The 18,087-nt window shown below is 52.1% G+C and overlaps 1 protein-coding gene across 1 annotated transcript; it reads left to right on the top strand.

The window, feature by feature from the left end:
• Window positions 1-229: 229 nt before the first annotated feature.
• On the top strand, window positions 230-17,621 carry ERBB3 (erb-b2 receptor tyrosine kinase 3). The gene is made up of 28 exons (XM_061206316.1): window positions 230-642; window positions 4,106-4,257; window positions 4,777-4,963; window positions 5,686-5,811; window positions 6,441-6,506; window positions 6,680-6,798; window positions 6,907-7,048; window positions 7,417-7,530; window positions 7,639-7,759; window positions 9,360-9,433; window positions 9,573-9,663; window positions 9,910-10,115; window positions 10,320-10,452; window positions 10,659-10,749; window positions 10,974-11,128; window positions 11,533-11,586; window positions 11,929-12,070; window positions 12,672-12,791; window positions 12,917-13,015; window positions 13,206-13,391; window positions 13,554-13,709; window positions 13,954-14,029; window positions 14,212-14,358; window positions 14,671-14,768; window positions 14,865-15,053; window positions 15,214-15,285; window positions 15,495-15,789; window positions 15,976-17,621. The coding sequence occupies exons 1-28, from the start codon at window positions 561-563 to the stop codon at window positions 16,497-16,499; spliced, it is 4,017 nt and encodes a 1,338-aa protein (XP_061062299.1). The 5' UTR covers window positions 230-560; the 3' UTR covers window positions 16,500-17,621.
• Window positions 17,622-18,087: the final 466 nt, after the last annotated feature.

Genomic DNA, 18,087 nt, shown 5'->3' with positions numbered 1-18,087 from the left:
AAAACACACTCGGAGAGAAACATTCACATTCAGACGGAAAATCCCCCAAGTGACCCAACCGGCTAGGGGAGTTGAGTGATTTGGTTAGTGGGCGAGGCCAACTTGTAGGGGGTCGGGCTTTGGAGCGCTCTCCCCACCCCCATTACCTTTCTCCTTTGGAAGCATTTGGGGGCGTTTGGAATCTTGGCCTCCCCTTACTTCAGCTCCCGGAGAAAAATTAGGGCGAGACCCGTCCTGGATCTGCGCGGCCAAGTTGCCGGGCACTGGGGCGTGGGGCGCGCTCGGGGCGGGCCGCCGAGGCTCCAGCAATCGCTACTCCAGCCTCGCGCCCGAGGGGGCGCGGCCGAGACTCACCCCCTCCCCCTGCGCTCCCTTGCAGACTACACCCCTCCCCTGCCATCCCGCCCCAAACTCCGGCTCCGGCTCCGGTTGCAGTTTGCAGCCTCCTCTGCCGCCGCTACCAAGTCTCCGGCGGCTCAGGTGGCTCCGCTTAGATGTCCTAGCCCAGGGCCGCCCCCCGGCCGGACTGGGCTGGGCTCCCCTCACTCTCCGCTGGAGTCATGAGAGCGAACGGGGCTCTGCAGGTGCTGGGCTTCCTCCTCAGCCTGGCCCGGGGCTCCGAGGTGGGCAACTCGCAGGCAGGTAAGCGGCGCGGGAGCACCGGCAGGCTCGGAACCTAGGAATCCGAGCCAAATTCGCGGGGTGCCGGAGGCCAGGGGCAGGAGCTCGGGCTGTGCGAGGCTGGGGGTGCGGAGCCCCGGCGCGCTGGGGCCCCCTGGGCGGAGACCGTCAGGATCAGGTTCTCGGCGTGGTCCGGGCGGGGACGGGATTCCCGGACCACTACCTTGCCCCGGCCACCTCCTCCCTGCCGTGTCGCGGACCCTCTGATTTGTCTCTCCGGATAGGGCTGATGCTGAAACAGTTCACGCTTCCGAGGGGCCCTGCAGGGAGGGGAGCTGGGACCTCCATTCTGTAAACGTGAGGGGATGATTGGAGGTGGAGATCTTGGAAAGAGCGGGGCAGGGAAGGGGGGGGGGGTCTAGGTTTGCTCCCAACCTCCTGCCCCCAGGGGCTCAAAAACCTCCAGTTTTGTTGTTTTGCCGGCAGGGCGGAGCTGTGGAAGGGGGGAGGTTGTTGTTGTCAAGTGTTGGAAAACAAGAAAGGCACCTCCTCTTCCGTGAGTGGGCCTGCCCTGTGGAGAGCTGAGATTAACCCAAGGGCCAAGTCCAGGTGACAGCAGGGTGAGAGGCCCCGCAGAGGCTGACTGGCCTCTTTCTTTCAAAATAATAAAGTTAGCTGGTCCCCGACTTGACCAAACTTTTTTTGTCAAGACCCAGATCAATTCAACTAATACTTATTGAGCATCTACTATGTACAAAGCACTGAGCCAGGAGCTATAGGGTCAAGGACTTCCAGACGCTATTTCTCTCTGTCTTTTCTCTCCCCAACCTGAGGGCCAACAGGGCACCTGTCCTGTCTTCTGATCCCCCTGTCCTTGGGGGGGGTCTTTCTTAGGCCCAGCGTCACCCCCACCCCCATTCTGTTTATTGTCTGGCTGTCTCTAGCAGTCTAGACGAGAGTCAGATTGCTCCTCTGTTCCTCCTCCCACTCCCATGCCAGCTGAGCCCACCTCTTTGGGGTGTCTCTGGGACCATGGACACCTGAGGGGTGCTGGGGTTGCTGGCATTGGAGGAACCCTGTTGATTTCCTCCCCTCCTCCCAGATCTCAGCTTGGGGTTTGGCACAGTCAGGGCCCCTTCCCCAGGGTGGGAGTGGGAGAAACACCTGTGCTTCCCTCACAGTTGCTGGGCCTAAATTTAGACCCTGGGATCTTGAGATGTGAACACTCCCAGCTGGTGGAGGGCGGGGGTCTGGGGATTGGAGTGGGAGAGACTGAGTAAAGTGACTGTATCACTGTCCCATCCAGACCCCTGGAATCTTCAGCCGGGAACCCAGGAGTCCCAGATCCTGGCCACCTTCCCTGAGGGAGACAGGAGGCAGGCATGGTTGGGTCTCTTTACCCTTTATCTGGATCCTGCAGCCTCTGGGCATCCGGCCCTGTCTCAGTCCTTCTATAGCCCCTTTGTCCTGGCTGTGATGGGGGGTGGGGGACTTTGGAGAGGAGGCCTCTGGTTAAGGAGGGGCTGGAGATTCTTGCTGTGACCCACCCCAGTGCTCTTTACCAAAGGGGGGTCTGTGCCACTGGCCCTCCCTGTGCCCCTAATCCCTGCGTATAGCAGGGACTTTCTAATTCCCCTACCCCTCCTCTCCTCCCCAAGCTGCCTGGTTCCTCCTCAGAGGTGTTGTTCATACTCTCTTCCCACCCAGCCCTTTGCTCCTGTTTGTGTAATATGGACTTTACCCTCAGGGTGGCAGGGAACTGGGACCTCGAACACTGTAGCCTCCCAAGCACAGACACAAAGTTTGCACAAACACATATGGGCAGGTGGAATGGATGGGGCCACCTGAAATACTTCCAAATAAGGAAACCCAAGGACAGAACCAGTGTAGATTTCTGGGCCAGTAGGGGAGCTGTGTACGTGTACGAGTACGTGTGTGTGTGTGTGTGTACACGCACACACCCCACTTCCCTGTGCAGAAATCTTGGCTCCTCCCTTATCTGGGGAGAAGGGTTGGCGCCTTGACTTGGAAGAGGGGGTGTCCTGCCAGGAAGGGGGTTGGGGTGGCGCTGTTCCAGAAACGACTAACCTCCTAGTCGTTTCGTTTTCAACCCAAGGACCCTAGAGTTCCCAGGCTCCTCTGGGAGCTCCCGGCCTGTTTACCCCTCTGCTGGGTCTAGCTCACCCCTTTCCCTACATGGGGTGTAATAGGGAATGGGAGCCCTTCAAAGGTCAGGTGGTCAGACTAGGGGTGCATCTAGGAGGAGGGGTTGGGGCCTCACCAATCTCCCTCCCTCCATTCACTCCTGCCTCCCACTAGGCTGCCACTGCCTCAGGGAAGGGTGGCTGGGACAGGTGGTATCTATCCCCCCTCCCCACAGTCTTTTCACTGAGCCAGAGGAGAGACAGGGGTAGGGCTTCAGGGTCCAACATTTCCCATAGCCTCTATGTCCTCCATACTTACAAAGTAAAGTGAACCCCCAAGACTGACATGCCTCATGTACCTCAAGTCTAGGCTCTCCCTAATGTGAGTGAGAGTGCCATGTTGGAAGGCTTCTTAATGAATCTCCTCTGACAATGAAATTGGGTAGAAGGCTTAGAATGGAGGCAGTCGGTTGCTGTTTCCATCCGGCTTCTCTGTATTTGCTGAAAAATAGTCTAGGGCTGGAAAGTGTGATGCTGAGGGAGCTGGAGTGGGCTGGGATGGGGAAAGGAGTGAGAGGAAAGCCAGAGTTTAGGAAGGGGGTGCGAGGTGGGCAGTCAGCTCCCTATCTTCCAGCTATAAAGACAGAGCTCACACTGAGCCCCCCACGCCACCACCAGAGGCCCCCTGCCAGTGAGGTCACTCGTCTGAGCCCAAGGCTTGAGGCGAGAGGGGGGCTGCGGCTGAGGACAGGGTGTCTGGGGACAGGGTGGGGCAGCCCCCTCCTCCTAAATAGAATCGCCTCATTGTGGGCCGGACCGTGGCCCCAGGCACTGCCCCCGCCCTCTGCCCCCATCCCACCCTCAGTAGACACAATAGGGGCTGTGTGCTGCCCCAAAGAGATATTTATTCCAGGACCTAGAGAGGCAGGATGGGGGTAGAGAAGTGCCCTGGTTGGAGCGGGGGAAGGGAATAGGAGGGTAACCAAGCTGTGGTCCTTTTCTAACTTCTTTCTAGGGAGGGGAAAACAACCCCTCATCCTCCTTGATTAACTCCTTAGCACCTAAAGTAGTACCTAGTAGAGGCACAGAGGAGGCCCAGGTGGGAAAAGGAAATCTTTTCACCTTCCTGTTCAGGGGGCCAGTGAAGGGATTCTGGGAAAAGAGGAAGTTTAGGCTCTCAGTCCGGCCTTGGCATCTGCCTCTAGGGTGGAGGGTTGGAGGCAGCTGCCTCTGATCGTGCTAAATGTTACTGGGAAGAGGGCAACCAAGGGGTGGTCTTGGGGGACGGGGCTGAAAACTTGTGTCCAGGCCTCTGCCATTCTTACCTCTACTTGGAACAGTGTGCCCTGGGACTCTGAATGGGCTGAGTGTGACCGGCGATGCCGAGAACCAGTACCAGACACTGTACAAGCTCTACGAGAGGTGTGAGGTGGTGATGGGGAACCTGGAGATCGTGCTCACAGGACATAATGCTGACCTCTCCTTCCTGCAGGTTAGAGTGCAGACCTCTTTCCTCGACCTCTTCCCCCTTGTCCTCCCTACAGAAGCCTCTTTCCTGTCCTCAGGGCTGGAGTTGAGCATTCCTAAGACTCCATGGTTCCTAAGATCCAAGCCAGTGTGTTTATGGGGCAATGATTGGAGTCTGGGGCCTGTGGACTGGTCGCTGTAGCCGGGGATGCACAGGGGCTGGCCCTGAGAAGGAGGCAGCGGCAGGGTGGGGTTCTGCACCAGGGACCAAGAGGCACCTGGGGAGGTGAGGAAGGGATAAGCAAGGACCCTCCTGGCCTGAGGAGCCCTGAGAAGGAAAGGCTAGGAGCCTAGAATTCCTCGGTCATTTCTGCAGCTTGTCTTCACTTGCAGAAGTCGTGTGGCACCTGCTACTCCCTACTCCAAAACAGGACTTGGTAAAAATTAGAGGAGTTAGAGGTTCCTCAGTGCCTTAGGGAGGGAAAGGGGATTGAGACTTATTGCCCCGCTCTCCCTCTCACCCACACGATCTGCTCCATCACAGTGGATCCGAGAAGTGACCGGCTACGTCCTTGTGGCCATGAATGAGTTCTCTACGCTACCACTGCCCAATCTCCGAGTGGTGCGGGGGACCCAGGTCTACGATGGGAAGTTTGCCATCTTTGTCATGTTGAACTACAACACCAACTCCAGCCATGCTCTGCGCCAGCTCCGCTTTACTCAGCTCACTGGTCAGTTCCTGGTGATTCCTTCCAGGCCTGCCTCTCAGCCAACCTGCTGACAGGTGCCTCTTTGATGATGACCCAAGACTGCTCCCTCCAAGTACCCCCGTTCAAGGTGCCCACCACCTTGACCACCACGGTCTAAAGATCCACTCCTCCTTAAATGATAGAGGGCCCTAACAGGGAGCTGAGGCATCTGTCCCCGGGGAGGGTCCTTATGTCCTGGTGGGGCTGCATTTGGAGCTGAGGCTGTTACACATTCCTCTGACTTCCAAGTGCAGTGTCCCTTGATGTCCCTCCTTCCCTGGGGATGGGAATCCTCCCTCCTGCCCTCACAAGTCGCCCCAAGCTGGAGGACTAGAGGGGTTAAATACCGCCTGGCCACCGTCTAGTTCTGCCTGCCCCAGTCAGTTGAAAAACACACAGGTAGGGCACGCGGGGGTGGGGAGGTGTGGATTTGAGTCAGGGATCTACTCTCCTTCTTTCCTGTCCCCTCCCCCACTCGCTAAACCGGATCTGGACAGGTGTCTGAGGAGGCAGGACTTTCTTTTGGCCTGCTCCTCCTCTTACGAGGCGCGCCTCCTCTGCAGTTTGGATTTAATTGGACATATCCGTCTGCCCCATGTCCTCTGCTCCTGACTCGGGTGGCCTTTCAGACTGGTGGGGAGGCAGGGAAAAGGAGGACTTCCCTGACTAGCCCTTGACCCTGGCACTTCTCTTCCCTACCTCAGAGATTCTGTCAGGGGGTGTTTACATTGAGAAGAATGATAAACTTTGTCACATGGACACAGTTGACTGGAGGGACATCGTGCGGGACCGAGACGCCGAGATAGTGGTGAAGGACAATGGCAGGACCTGTGAGTGGCCGTGATCAAGACTGCCCCCCTGCCCCCACCCAACCAGAGTGGCTCCTTTCCCCTCATCAATATGTCCCTAATGTGAACCCAGCTGCCACTGAACAAACCTCAGGCTCTAACCCAAGCAGCCTGCCAGGAGGGAGCAGGTCAGTCCCCTAGAACGCGAACCGTAGAAGCAGCGTGCGAAGGAAAGGGGCTAAAGAGCTCTGTGCTCTGAGTGGGAAGCCAGGTCTCTGGACTCCACATCCATTTCTCTTTCCACTCCAACATCCTTCCTTCTTGGAACCTACCTAGCCCTGACTGCAGTCTGCCGCTCCCTGTCCTCTCACTCACACATGTTCCTATTGGGTTCAGTTTGCCAAGAAGAACCAAATTCCTGGGTTGGGACTGGGCTGAGTGAGGCATGTGCCCCGGGCCCTCCCCTCAGCTGCCCTGTGGGTGGTGTGGAGGCGCGGCTCCACCCCTTGCTGACAGGTTCACTTGAGCCCAGCCCAGCTCCGCTGGGGCAAGGAGGGATGCTGCCCTGGCTCTTCGCTTCCCGGGACTGGGTGCCTGTGTGCTGACATCATACCCTGTTGATTTGAGCAAGGCTTTTTGACAGTGCTTGTGCTACTTTCCCTCCCAACCAGGTCCCCCCTGTCATGAGGTCTGCAAGGGGCGATGCTGGGGTCCTGGACCAGAAGACTGCCAGACACGTGGGTTTACTTCATTTTAAAGACTTCAAACTCATATACACTTTCATATCCTTGCCCACCCCAGCCTGTGTTGACACGGGGGTAGCGATGAGCCTATAAGGCAAGAGGGTGAGAGATAGCGTCAGAATACAGTCCCGTGAGCCCTGATAGATGTGCTTTCTCTCCGTCCGTAGTGACCAAGACCATCTGTGCCCCTCAGTGTAATGGTCACTGCTTTGGGCCGAACCCCAACCAGTGCTGCCACGACGAGTGTGCAGGGGGCTGCTCAGGCCCTCAGGACACAGACTGCTTTGTACGTACTGTTACCACCGCTTGCCTGTTCTGAAATGGGATGTGGGCTCTGGGGAGGAAGTAGGGGTCCATATGTAACATGAGTCTTATGAGCCTTCTGTGTTCCTAGGCCTGCCGGCTCTTCAATGACAGTGGAGCCTGTGTACGCCAGTGTCCACAGCCTCTTGTCTACAACAAGCTAACTTTCCAGCTGGAACCCAATCCCCACACCAAGTATCAGTATGGAGGAGTTTGTGTAGCCAGCTGTCCCCGTAAGTGAAGGGAAGGAACAATGGTAGTGGAACCAGGATTTTAGATGAAATTTTAGGAGGCAAAATGGATCAAGTTGGGTGGTTAATAGAGGATATAGAGGGCAATTGGTTGTGATCATCTAGTCACCCCTAATGAATGACCCCTATGTCCCGTTCCCGCATCTATCTCCCCATGACTTCCAGCAATTGCTCCTAGTTCTGCTTTTTGGATCCAAAGAGCAAAGGGCCTTTCTAATCCATGAGACAGCACTTAAGGAACCTCGGATGGTCGATTGGAGCAAATGCAGTGCAGAGCAGGAGGAAGGAGGTTCAGTTGGTAGTTGGCAGTGTTCCTCCCTCATCTCTAATGGTGCCCTCCTCCCTCCTAGATAACTTTGTGGTGGATCAAACATCTTGTGTCAGGGCTTGTCCTCCTGACAAGATGGAAGTAGATAAAAATGGACTCAAGATGTGTGAACCTTGTGGGGGTCTGTGCCCCAAAGGTGAGTAAGAGATGGTAAGGAGTTGGTGAAGAGATACCCTTTCCCCTGAGACTACTCAGACTCCACCCCCCACACCCCCTCCCCAGTGAGCCTCTTCTGTGTTTACAGCTTGTGAGGGGACGGGTTCTGGGAGCCGCTTCCAGACTGTGGACTCGAGCAACATTGATGGATTTGTGAACTGCACCAAGATCCTGGGCAACCTGGACTTTCTTATCACTGGCCTCAATGGGTTAGAGATTCTGCTTTCATCCCCTGACCCCCCACCCCATCCACCTGCTCACGGTTCATTGCATTGGTTCAAGCCTTCGTATGTGGAGCTGATCAGGAATCTAGATCATAAAATCTTATTAGAGGTCACAAAGGACCTGACAGTGCTGAACTCCCCAGCCAGGGCTTGAATCCCCTCAGAGATACCCCTAAGCAATCCAGCCAGCTGAGTGGCAAGGGACAGGGACACTGTGTCCTCCTTCTTAAAGGTTTCTAAATGTTCTTACTTACATTAGATAAAAATCTCTCATGACTTCCAGCTGTTTCCCCTAGTTCTGCTTCTTGGTTTGGAGCCACAAAGAGCAAAGGGACATTCTAATCCATAGGACAGCATTTACAGTGAGTGAGTGAGTGTGTGTGTGTGTGGGTGTGAGTGTGTGAAACGTTAGGGCCACCTGTCCACTTTGGACAAAATTTTAGATCTAAAGTTGCAAAAAATGATATAAAGGTTTCCCATACACTCTTTATTCAGATCCCCCAAATGTTACCAATGTACCACATGCTTTATCATTTGTCTCTACACACCACACACACTATACATGCTCTTGTTTTTCTGAACCACTTGAAGGTAAATTTCCAGACATGGTGTCCCCTCACCCCAGTTACATTTCAGTGTGTATTCCTTGAAAACAAGAACATTTTCTTACAAAACCATAGTACAATTGTTTAAATCGGGAAATTAGCATTGATATAAAATGTTATCTAATCTACAGACCTTAATCAGATTTCGCTAATTGTCTTGCTCACGTCCTGGATCATACATTTACATTTGGTGTCTCTTCAGTCTCCTTTAATCTGTCACAGTTCATGACCTTGACATTGCTGATGAGTACAGGTCAGGTGATTGGTAGTATGTTCCTCAGTTGGGGTTTATCTAATGTTGCCTCACACTTAGATTCAAGTTATGCATTTTTGATAGGAATACTATAGATGTATTCTCAGTGCCTCGTATCAAGGAGGCACATGATGTTGATTTGTTCCGTCATTGGTGATGATACCTCTGGTCACTTGGTTAAGGTGGTGTCTGCCAGCTTTTCTACTGTAAAGTTACTATTTTCCCTTTGCAATTAATAAGTATCTTGTGGGGAGATATTTGCCTGAAGCAGTTTTTATGAGAATTGCCAAATGATGATTTTCTAACTCCATTATTCCTCCTGTATTTATTTGTTGGCATTCTCGTGTTAGGGAGAGCCTTCCCTTCCTGTTTATTTACTTACTTGTTTGTGTGTTTAATCTGTGTGGATACTTGTTTTAGTCAACATTTCAGAGTCTCTTACAATCGTTATTCCAGTTGTCCTTGGTCTGCTCATTGTGGGGCCCCTTCATGATGGCTCCTGTGTTCTTTGGGCTTATACCCCTCATGCTTTGAGCATTTCCTTACTTTTTTGCACAGGATGCTGTAGGCTCATGTTATATTTCTCCTGCCTCAGCCATTTCTCCCAAGAGTCCTGTTTCCTTTTAGTGGAGAACGCTATTTGGAAACTAAGTTCTGAGGCTAGGCGTGCTCACTGCTACTTGGTTATGCCTCTACCTTGTTGACTGGTTTTTACTGTTCTCCTCAGAGACCCCTGGCACAAGATCCCTGCTCTGGACCCTGAGAAGCTCAGTGTCTTCCGGACAGTGCGGGAGATCACAGGTGAATGGGAGGAGAGGCTGCCCTTACTGAGTATACCACTTGAGAAAATCATGTGCCAGGCATCAGGGGAGGGACCAGGCAAACCTGAGGAAGGAAGGAGAGAGGCTCCCCACTCATATGCCCCTCTCCAACCCCTCAGGTTACCTGAACATCCAGTCCTGGCCTCCCCACATGCACAACTTCAGTGTCTTTTCCAACCTGACAACCATTGGGGGCCGAAGCCTCTACAAGTGAGTAAGGGGTGTGGAGGTCGTCACATCTTCGGCCAAAGAACCCAGTTTCTCAGGCATCCTTGAGTGAAATACAAGGCATGGTCTCATACAGTGGGAGTTTGATGGGGCAAAGGCTAAAGGAGGGGGGAGTCCCTCTGAGTGGGTTGATTAGCCCAGAGCAAATTTGTTGAATGGAAATGAATCCACTGTGTGCTCAGTTTTTCCTCTGTAGTCTCCCCTCTCATCCAGTCTCCTTGTTCTCAGCCGGGGCTTCTCACTGTTGATCATGAAGAACTTGAATGTAACATCTCTGGGCCTCCGATCCTTGAAAGAAATTAGTGCTGGGCGTATCTACATAAGTGCCAATCGACAGCTCTGCTACCACCATTCTTTGAACTGGACCAGGCTGCTTCGGGGGCCTTCGGAAGAGAGACTGGACATCAAGCATAATCGGCCCCGCAGAGACTGCGGTGAGGGAAAGGGCCCACGGACGGGGCAGTGGAATCAGACAGGAGAAGGGTATAAGGGCTGCTCTGCCCTGCAAGTGGGAGTAGGGATGGGGGACAGAGCCAAGGAGAGGGGGACATTAGGCTGGAAGCAGTAACGAGCAAGAGTTCAGGAAAAGGCTTGTTAGGAGACCTCAGACCCCTCCTAACCCACCCCTTCCTTTCCAGTGGCAGAAGGCAAAGTGTGTGACCCACTGTGCTCCTCTGGGGGATGCTGGGGCCCAGGCCCCAGTCAGTGCCTATCTTGCCGAAACTACAGCCGAGGAGGTGTCTGTGTGACCCACTGCAACTTTCTGAATGGGTACAGTGAGGGGGGAGAGTCAAGAAGGGGTTGGGGGATGGACCCGAGGGATGGAGCTGTTCAGGTGGCACCTGAAAGCTTTAGACAACTTTCTATATATACCTTGGTGGGAATTAGGTAGGAGGCCCTGTGGTTGGGGGATCAGAGCATAAAGGTCAGGCCTTGGAAGTGACCCCCCTCCCTTTACCCCCGGCCCCCCACTGCAGGGAGCCTCGTGAGTTTGCCCATGAAGCTGAATGCTTTTCCTGCCACCCGGAATGCCAACCCTTGGAGGGCACTGCCACGTGCAATGGCTCGGTACAGTAGCAGCACCAGGATCTCTAAGGGAGAGAGGGCGGGGCAACACTGGAGGGTCTAGGGAATGATATGGCCAAATTTCAAGGCCATAGAGAGGCACAGGGAGGCCAGATAATGCTAGGGTCTGTGAGTGGAGGATCCTAAATGGCTGGGCTAGTTCTTGTTGGGAAGTATGGAATTGATCTTGGAATACCATACTTCCTGACCTTCTCTCTTCCACCCAGGGCTCTGATGCTTGTGCCCAGTGTGCCCATTTTCGAGATGGGCCCCACTGTGTGAGCAGCTGCCCCTTTGGAGTCCTCGGTGCCAAGGGCCCCATCTACAAGTACCCAGATGCTCAGAATGAATGTCGGCCCTGTCATGAGAACTGCACCCAGGGGTCAGTGATGGGATGATAAAAGGGTGTTGGCGGAGGGGTAAGAGTACAGAACTAGAGGGAAAGAAGAGGGTGAGGGGAGCAGAAAGAAAAAAGGAACTATGACTTAAGAACCACTCCCAGCTGTGTAGCAAAGGATTGGAGAAAGGGAAACTCAGTAACAGCACAAAATGACGCTACAATTTGGGGAACCTGGAATAACCTCAGCTCAGGGGAGTTTCATTCAAGAGAGGGACTCAGGGAGGATTGGTGAGCCAGAGATGGGAGCCATGTCTTGGGATATGCTTTGGGCTTCAGGATGGGATGCCATGGTAGGGTCTGAAACAATGTACGTTGAGACTGTTGGAATTGAGCTTCCCGTGGGAGTCTACCAAGCTCCCATTTAAGGAGGTGACTTTCTTCTCCAGGTGTAAGGGACCAGAGCTACAAGACTGTTTAGGCCAAACACTGGCACTGATCAGGTATGGTGGGCTTGGAGATTTAGGGAGCTGGGAATATTGGGGAAGGGCTGTTACCTCCTGGGAAGAGTTAAGTCTCTATTCATTCTGGCCTTCTATGTACAGGCTACTGTCACTGGACTCGGGGACACAAGAATCCAGGCTTCTGGTCTTCCCTTCCTAAGATTAACTTGCAGTAGTCTTGGGGTGGAGATTGAGGTTAACCCCTTCATTGCTCAAGGATATATGTAGATGTGAATGTTAACTTCTTGCCCCAGATCTGCGCTATACCTTTAGTACAGGTGTAAATGACACTTGTAAGGGAAGTGTAGACCCAGGATAATTCTGGGCTTCTCTGTCCCACAGCAAAACCCATCTGGCAATGGCTTTAACAGTGGTGGTAGGATTGGCAGTGATTTTCCTGATCCTGGGCAGCACTTTTCTCTATTGGCGTGGGCGCCGGATTCAGAATAAGAGGGCTATGAGGCGCTACTTGGAACGGGGTGAGGTTAGTGCCTAGCTTACCCTTGAAACATACCCTATACCATCACCCTTTTAAGATCCTCTTCCTTCCCCAGAGCTTTGATCCCTTTCTTCAAGGAGGTAGTATAGTCCATTAGAAAGGACTCTGGCCAGAGAAATGGGAGACATGAATTCTAGTCCTGATTTTGCCGTTAATTTGCCGTATGACTTTGAAGAAGTTAGCTTCCTTCTCTGTGCCTCAGTTTATGCATGTATACAGAGGAAATAATAACATTCATCCTTACAAGATGGCTGTAAGGGTGAAAGGGGATGATGTATGTGAAAGTGCTTTGAAAAACAGAGAGAACTGTATAAAAGTACTCAAGGTGATAGTACTACCATCTCTCTCCCATCAAAGGGAAAACCTGACCCTCTTGATTTCTGGTCTCATGAACACAAACGACTTCCTCAATCCTCAGGTCTTTTATTCCCCCATATGCCTGCAATGCTTTCCAAGACTAGAGACATTCCTCTTCCTGCTCCCACCCCTTTGGGCTTTGCTGCTCTTGGCATCCACCTATGGGGAGGGGGTTGGAGAGGGACATGGGAGTGGGCTTTCCTGAGTACCTCCTTCCCATCTGTTCCAGAGCGTAGAGCCTCTGGATCCCAGTGAGAAGGCTAACAAAGTCTCGGCCAGAATCTTCAAAGAAACAGAGCTGAAGAAGCTTAAAGTGCTGGGCTCGGGCGTCTTCGGAACTGTGCACAAAGTGAGTGGCCCACAGGAAGTCTGGGGAGGTGGGAAAAGGATCTAGGGCAAAGGAGAGAAAGATTCAGAGACAGGACTAGCCTGGGGAGAATGACCTTAGGCTGACTCCTGCCCAAAATTTCCCAGGGAGTGTGGATTCCTGAGGGTGAATCGATCAAGATTCCAGTCTGCATTAAAGTCATTGAGGACAAGAGTGGACGGCAAAGTTTTCAAGCTGTGACGGACGTAAGTGAAGGCAGGGTGTTCTGTGTGCCACTAGGAGAGGGTTGATATTAGATATGATTATGTAGAAGCACGGTCTTGTGTTAGCAGATACTGTGTTAGCCACGTTGATGTCTTCGAACGTTGGGGGAGCCCTGGTCTGGTTTTATGTGACCCTGTTTGTTCCCAGGATGACCTTTCTTGTGTCTCTTAGCATATGCTGGCCATTGGCAGCCTCGACCATGCCCACATTGTACGGCTGCTGGGACTGTGCCCAGGGTCATCTCTGCAGCTCATCACTCAGTACCTGCCTCTGGGCTCCCTGCTGGATCATGTGAGACAACACCGTGGGGCACTGGGGCCACAGCTGCTGCTCAACTGGGGAGTACAAATTGCCAAGGTGAGTGAGAGGAGAGTGGAGGAGTTCTAAGATGAAACTGCCTGCGGGCCCACAGGGAGGGGACCAGGAGGTTCAAGTGTTGAGAGGTGCCTTAGGGTATGAGGTGATTCTGAAGCTCAAGGACCAATTTCCCCAACCTTGAGAATACTTCCTTCCCTATAGGGAATGTACTACCTTGAGGAACATGGTATGGTGCACAGGAACCTGGCTGCCCGAAATGTGCTACTGAAGTCACCCAGTCAAGTTCAGGTGGCAGATTTTGGGGTTGCTGACTTGCTGCCCCCTGATGATAAGCAGCTACTGCACAGTGAGGCCAAGGTAAGGTGACACAAAGGCTGGTTAAGGAGGCAGGGGTGGAGTGAAGCATGGGGACGGGAAGCACTCTGTGGTCTCTGAGAGGCCAGCAGATGCTGCAGGGTTAGTCCAAGGAGAAGAACTTGGAGATGCCAGAAATAAAAGTTTAGAGAGCAACAAAGAAAAGAACGATGGAGAACATGGGTTTAGAAATGCTAAGAAAATGTGTGGAAGTCAGCTGGTGACGCCTTTGTCTTTAATCCCCCAGACTCCAATTAAGTGGATGGCCCTCGAGAGTATCCACTTTGGGAAATACACACACCAGAGTGACGTCTGGAGCTATGGTCAGTCCATCTGGATGCCCACCATACCACCACTGGCCCAAATTCCAAAGATGCCTTTTGAGACCCTTTCTTAGAATCTCTAAGCCCTTCAGATCCTGGGTCAGATCAAGTTCTGCCTTCCCTTCATCTGCATGCCCATGTCTACTATTTTGCCATCAACTAGTCATGTCTTCCTATACCAGGAGTGACAGTTTGGGAGCTGATGACCTTTGGGGCAGAGCCCTATGCAGGGCTGCGACTGGCTGAAGTACCAGATCTGCTGGAGAAGGGGGAGCGGTTGGCACAGCCCCAGATCTGTACCATTGACGTCTACATGGTCATGGTCAAGTGTGAGTTACCTGCTGATCTCAGCCTTTTTTTTTTTACTCCATTATTGCTTCATTGGACTGAAAACCTAAAAGGCATGGATAAACAATGCTCAGTGATGAAAAGTGGATAGCCAGAACAGCGGTGCATGCCCCAAATGGTCTCCGCCCAATAAACACTAAGCACTCTCCACATCATTTATGCCGTTGGCATCTACGTGGATGTCAGGCTCCCCACACAAAGATGAGGGAACAAAGCGTCAGCCATTTTCTAAGTAGCTTCCCTCCCTACTCCACTCCCCTCTTATCGCTCTCCTTCCTACATCTTACCCCCAGGTTGGATGATTGATGAGAACATTCGCCCAACCTTTAAAGAACTAGCCAATGAGTTCACCAGGATGGCCCGAGACCCACCACGGTACCTGGTCATAAAGGTGAGTGGGGATTAGGAGGTGCCAAGGAGATCTAGAGAAAAGGGAACTTGGCTGGAACCAGGATATACCTTAACAATCAACCACCTGCCCTCACAGAGAGAGAGTGGGCCTGGAATTCCGCCTGGGGCAGAGCCCCCTGCTCTAACAAACAAGGAACTGGAGGAAGTAGAGCTGGAGCCAGAACTAGACCTAGACCTGGAGTTGGAGGCAGAGGAGGAGAACTTGGCAACCACACTAGGCTCTGCCCTTAGCCTGCCACTTGGAACACTTACTCGGCCACGTGGGGTAAGATTTTCCAGTTTCCCAAGACTTTCTGCACCCTAAGCCCTCTGTACACCTGCGCCCTCACGAATCCCACAGATGTCCATATTAACTGTTCAAAGGCTGCTGTGGTGAGTAGATTTCTCTCTTAATCTAAACTTCTTCCTCACTTTTTTCATCCTAGAGCCAGAGCCTTGTAAGTCCATCATCGGGATATATGCCTATGAACCAGGGGAATCTTGGGGAGGCTGCCCAGGTAAGGTCTGTCTCTTTAAGAGGATGCCAAGAGGCTGGGTGGCAGTGTCTTAGGATTGATAGGGGTAGTGTGGGAGACTTTAAAAACCTCTGAGGTTTAATCAGTGTCCTACAAAACAGAAGGCACTGAACGACCCAAGCTCCTTCTAAACAAATCTCTCTTCTTCCCTCATTTCTGTGTAAATCTCCATGTATTATTGTCCTCCTTAGAAGTCTGCAGTTCGTGGGTGTAGTGAACGGTGCCACCGTCCAGCCTCTCTGCACCCAGTGCCACGGGGACGCCTGGCATCAGAGTCATCGGAGGGCCATGTGACAGGCTCTGAGGCCGAGCTCCAGGAGAAGGTATCCATGTGTAGAAGCCGGAGCCGGAGCCCACGGCCACGAGGAGACAGTGCCTACCATTCCCAGCGCCACAGCCTGCTTACTCCTGTCACCCCACAGTCCCCACCAGGGTTAGAGGAAGAGGATGTCAATGGTTATGTCATGCCAGATGCACACCTCAAAGGTGCCTGACTTTCTGTAGCGCTTTCCTCAATCTTTCTCTAATCCTCCTTCCACAGGCTCCTCTTAATCCTTCTGTCTTCTCTGATCATACCCCTCCCTATTCATTTTTTCCTAAGACTCCCCCACTCCTCACTGCCTATTACAATGAAGTAATACCACATACCTAGCCTCTCTTCTCAACCCTCAGGTACCTCCTCCCGGGAAGGCACCCTTTCTTCAGTGGGTCTCAGTTCTGTCCTGGGTACTGAAGAAGAAGATGACGACGAGGAGTATGAATACATGAACCGGAGGAGAAAGTGCAGTCCATCTCGTCCCCCTAGGCCAAGTTCCCTTGAGGAGCTGGGTTATGAGTACATGGATGTGGGATCAGACCTCAGTGCTTCCCTGGGCAGCACACAGAGTTGCCCGCTCAACCCCGTGCCCACCATGCCCAACGCCAGCACAACTCCAGATGAAGATTATGAATATATGAATCGGCGACGTGGTGGAGGAGGTCCTGGGGGGGATTATGCAGCCATGGAGGCCTGCCCAGCAGCTGAGCAAGGGTATGAAGAAATGAGAGCTTTCCAGGGGCCTGTACACCATGGCCCCCAGGTCCATTATGCCCGCCTCAAAACTCTACGTAGTTTAGAAGCCACTGACTCTGCCTTTGATAACCCCGATTACTGGCATAGCCGGCTTTTCCCCAAGGCTAATGCCCAGAGAACATAACCCCTGCTCACTGAGGTACTCAGGGAGCATTTGATGGCAGCTAGTGCCTCTGGAGGGTACCCCTCTTCTCCTTAGTCCCTCTCCCTCACAGATCTCAGCCCCATTTCCCTAGTCCTAGACAATTCCAATCAACCTTTGGAGGCCTTAAACACTTGGACACAAAATTCTTGTGGTATTAGCCAGCTTTGCACTTTTTCTCTTTCCCAAACCCAGGAAAGGAGATGGTTTTCCCTATTTTATGTGCTTTCCCAATCCCATTCCTCAACTTCCTTGGGGGAACTCCCTGGCGATATGAAGGATTACTCCCCATGTCCCTTTCTCTTAGACTCTGACTTGTTGAGACTAGGCTTTAAAGTGTGCCTTTGTTTCCCATCAGACTTTTAAGGAAGAGGAAAGGCAGGAACCTGGCAGGGGAAAGCAAAATTTTGGCTTGTGACCCTTAACCCCCTAGAAAAAATGAGAAGCTTAAAATCTTGTGAAGAGGTTGGGAGTAGATATTAATGATTACTATTAACTGAGCATTTACTATGTGCCGAGCATCATGCTAAACTTTACCAACATTATCTAACTTAATCCTTGACACCAATTCTGTATGCTAGGTATTATCCCATTTTACAAATAAGGAAACTGAGCCTTAAAGAGATTAAGTAAATTAAGTAGCAGGTCCGGATTCAAGATCTTCCAATGCATGTGCTCTTACTGTAAAGTATCAAGGAAAACTGATATAAGTCAGAGCCCCTGAAGGGGCATTGTCTTCTTGTTTTTGCACTGAATCAAGTCTAACTCCAGCAACTACAGCCTTCTCCTACACCCAGACTTCTTATCTCAGGAGGTGGGAGTAGGGGGTGGTCAGAAGGAAAAATAACTGGGCATCTCTGTGTAAACCATAACCTACATGTGCTGTATATGATCTCCACCCAAGGGACAGATTCACAGTGGTCCCAAGAGCCACTTTTAGGAGCTATTCTCATCCAGTAGTGGGAAGCTTCCAGTTGGCATAGAAAGAGGACCCAGCTTCAGACCTCCGTCCCCGTGGATGGGAAACTGGGGGTATCTGTTGTTATCCCTGAAGTTTTTTTGTTTTGTTTTTATACGTCTGAATAAAAATGCCAACGTTTTGCAGCTTCCTGTCTGTCAAATAAAAACCTTTAGTGTGTGAGGTAGACCTCCCCTTTTCTCTGTCCCTCAGCGGTGGATAGCTACCACTGTATGCTTCTTTCTCTGTCTCCTGATAGTCCTACTCGGCCCCATGTAGCTTTCTCCAGCCCTACTTTTCCTTATTCCCTTAGGACAAGCATAGGGCACAGTCCTTTTCATTTAAGGGTTTTACTAGGAATCTCTACCGGGCAACCAACTGGGAATAACAAAACAAGCAAAAACAACACGTTTAGGGAAGTTAGAAAAAGCCCTAAGAGGTGGAATACTGAAAACGCAAATGTTTTAGAACTCTCATTCTCTTAAATCTCTGTGAACACTTCCCCAGGTGCCATCAAAGCCTGTTGTTAAACAATAGTGCCATCTTCAGTGGGAGTCCGGTCTCTAGATTGGGAGGCTGTAAACGGATAATCCTTCAGAAGTCTGGCTGCTC

The sequence above is a fragment of the Eubalaena glacialis genome, chromosome 11, assembly GCF_028564815.1.
Source record: "Eubalaena glacialis isolate mEubGla1 chromosome 11, mEubGla1.1.hap2.+ XY, whole genome shotgun sequence".
NCBI classification, from domain to species: domain Eukaryota; kingdom Metazoa; phylum Chordata; class Mammalia; order Artiodactyla; family Balaenidae; genus Eubalaena; species Eubalaena glacialis.
The sequence above is the reverse complement of the archived record's forward strand: the minus strand, read 5'-3'. Positions and strand labels throughout refer to the sequence as shown.

What these genes read in the sequence shown, in the direction of transcription:
- ERBB3 (XM_061206316.1), top strand. Translation starts at nt 561, where the DNA reads ATGAGAGCGAACGGGGCTCTGCAGGTGCTGGGCTTCCTCCTCAGCCTG. An exon ending in CTCAGGACACAGACTGCTTT is followed by an intron (nt 6,799 to 6,906) that starts GTACGTACTGTT and finishes CTGTGTTCCTAG; the next exon opens with GCCTGCCGGCTCTTCAATGA. An exon ending in TCGGCCCCGCAGAGACTGCG is followed by an intron (nt 10,116 to 10,319) that starts GTGAGGGAAAGG and finishes CTTCCTTTCCAG; the next exon opens with TGGCAGAAGGCAAAGTGTGT.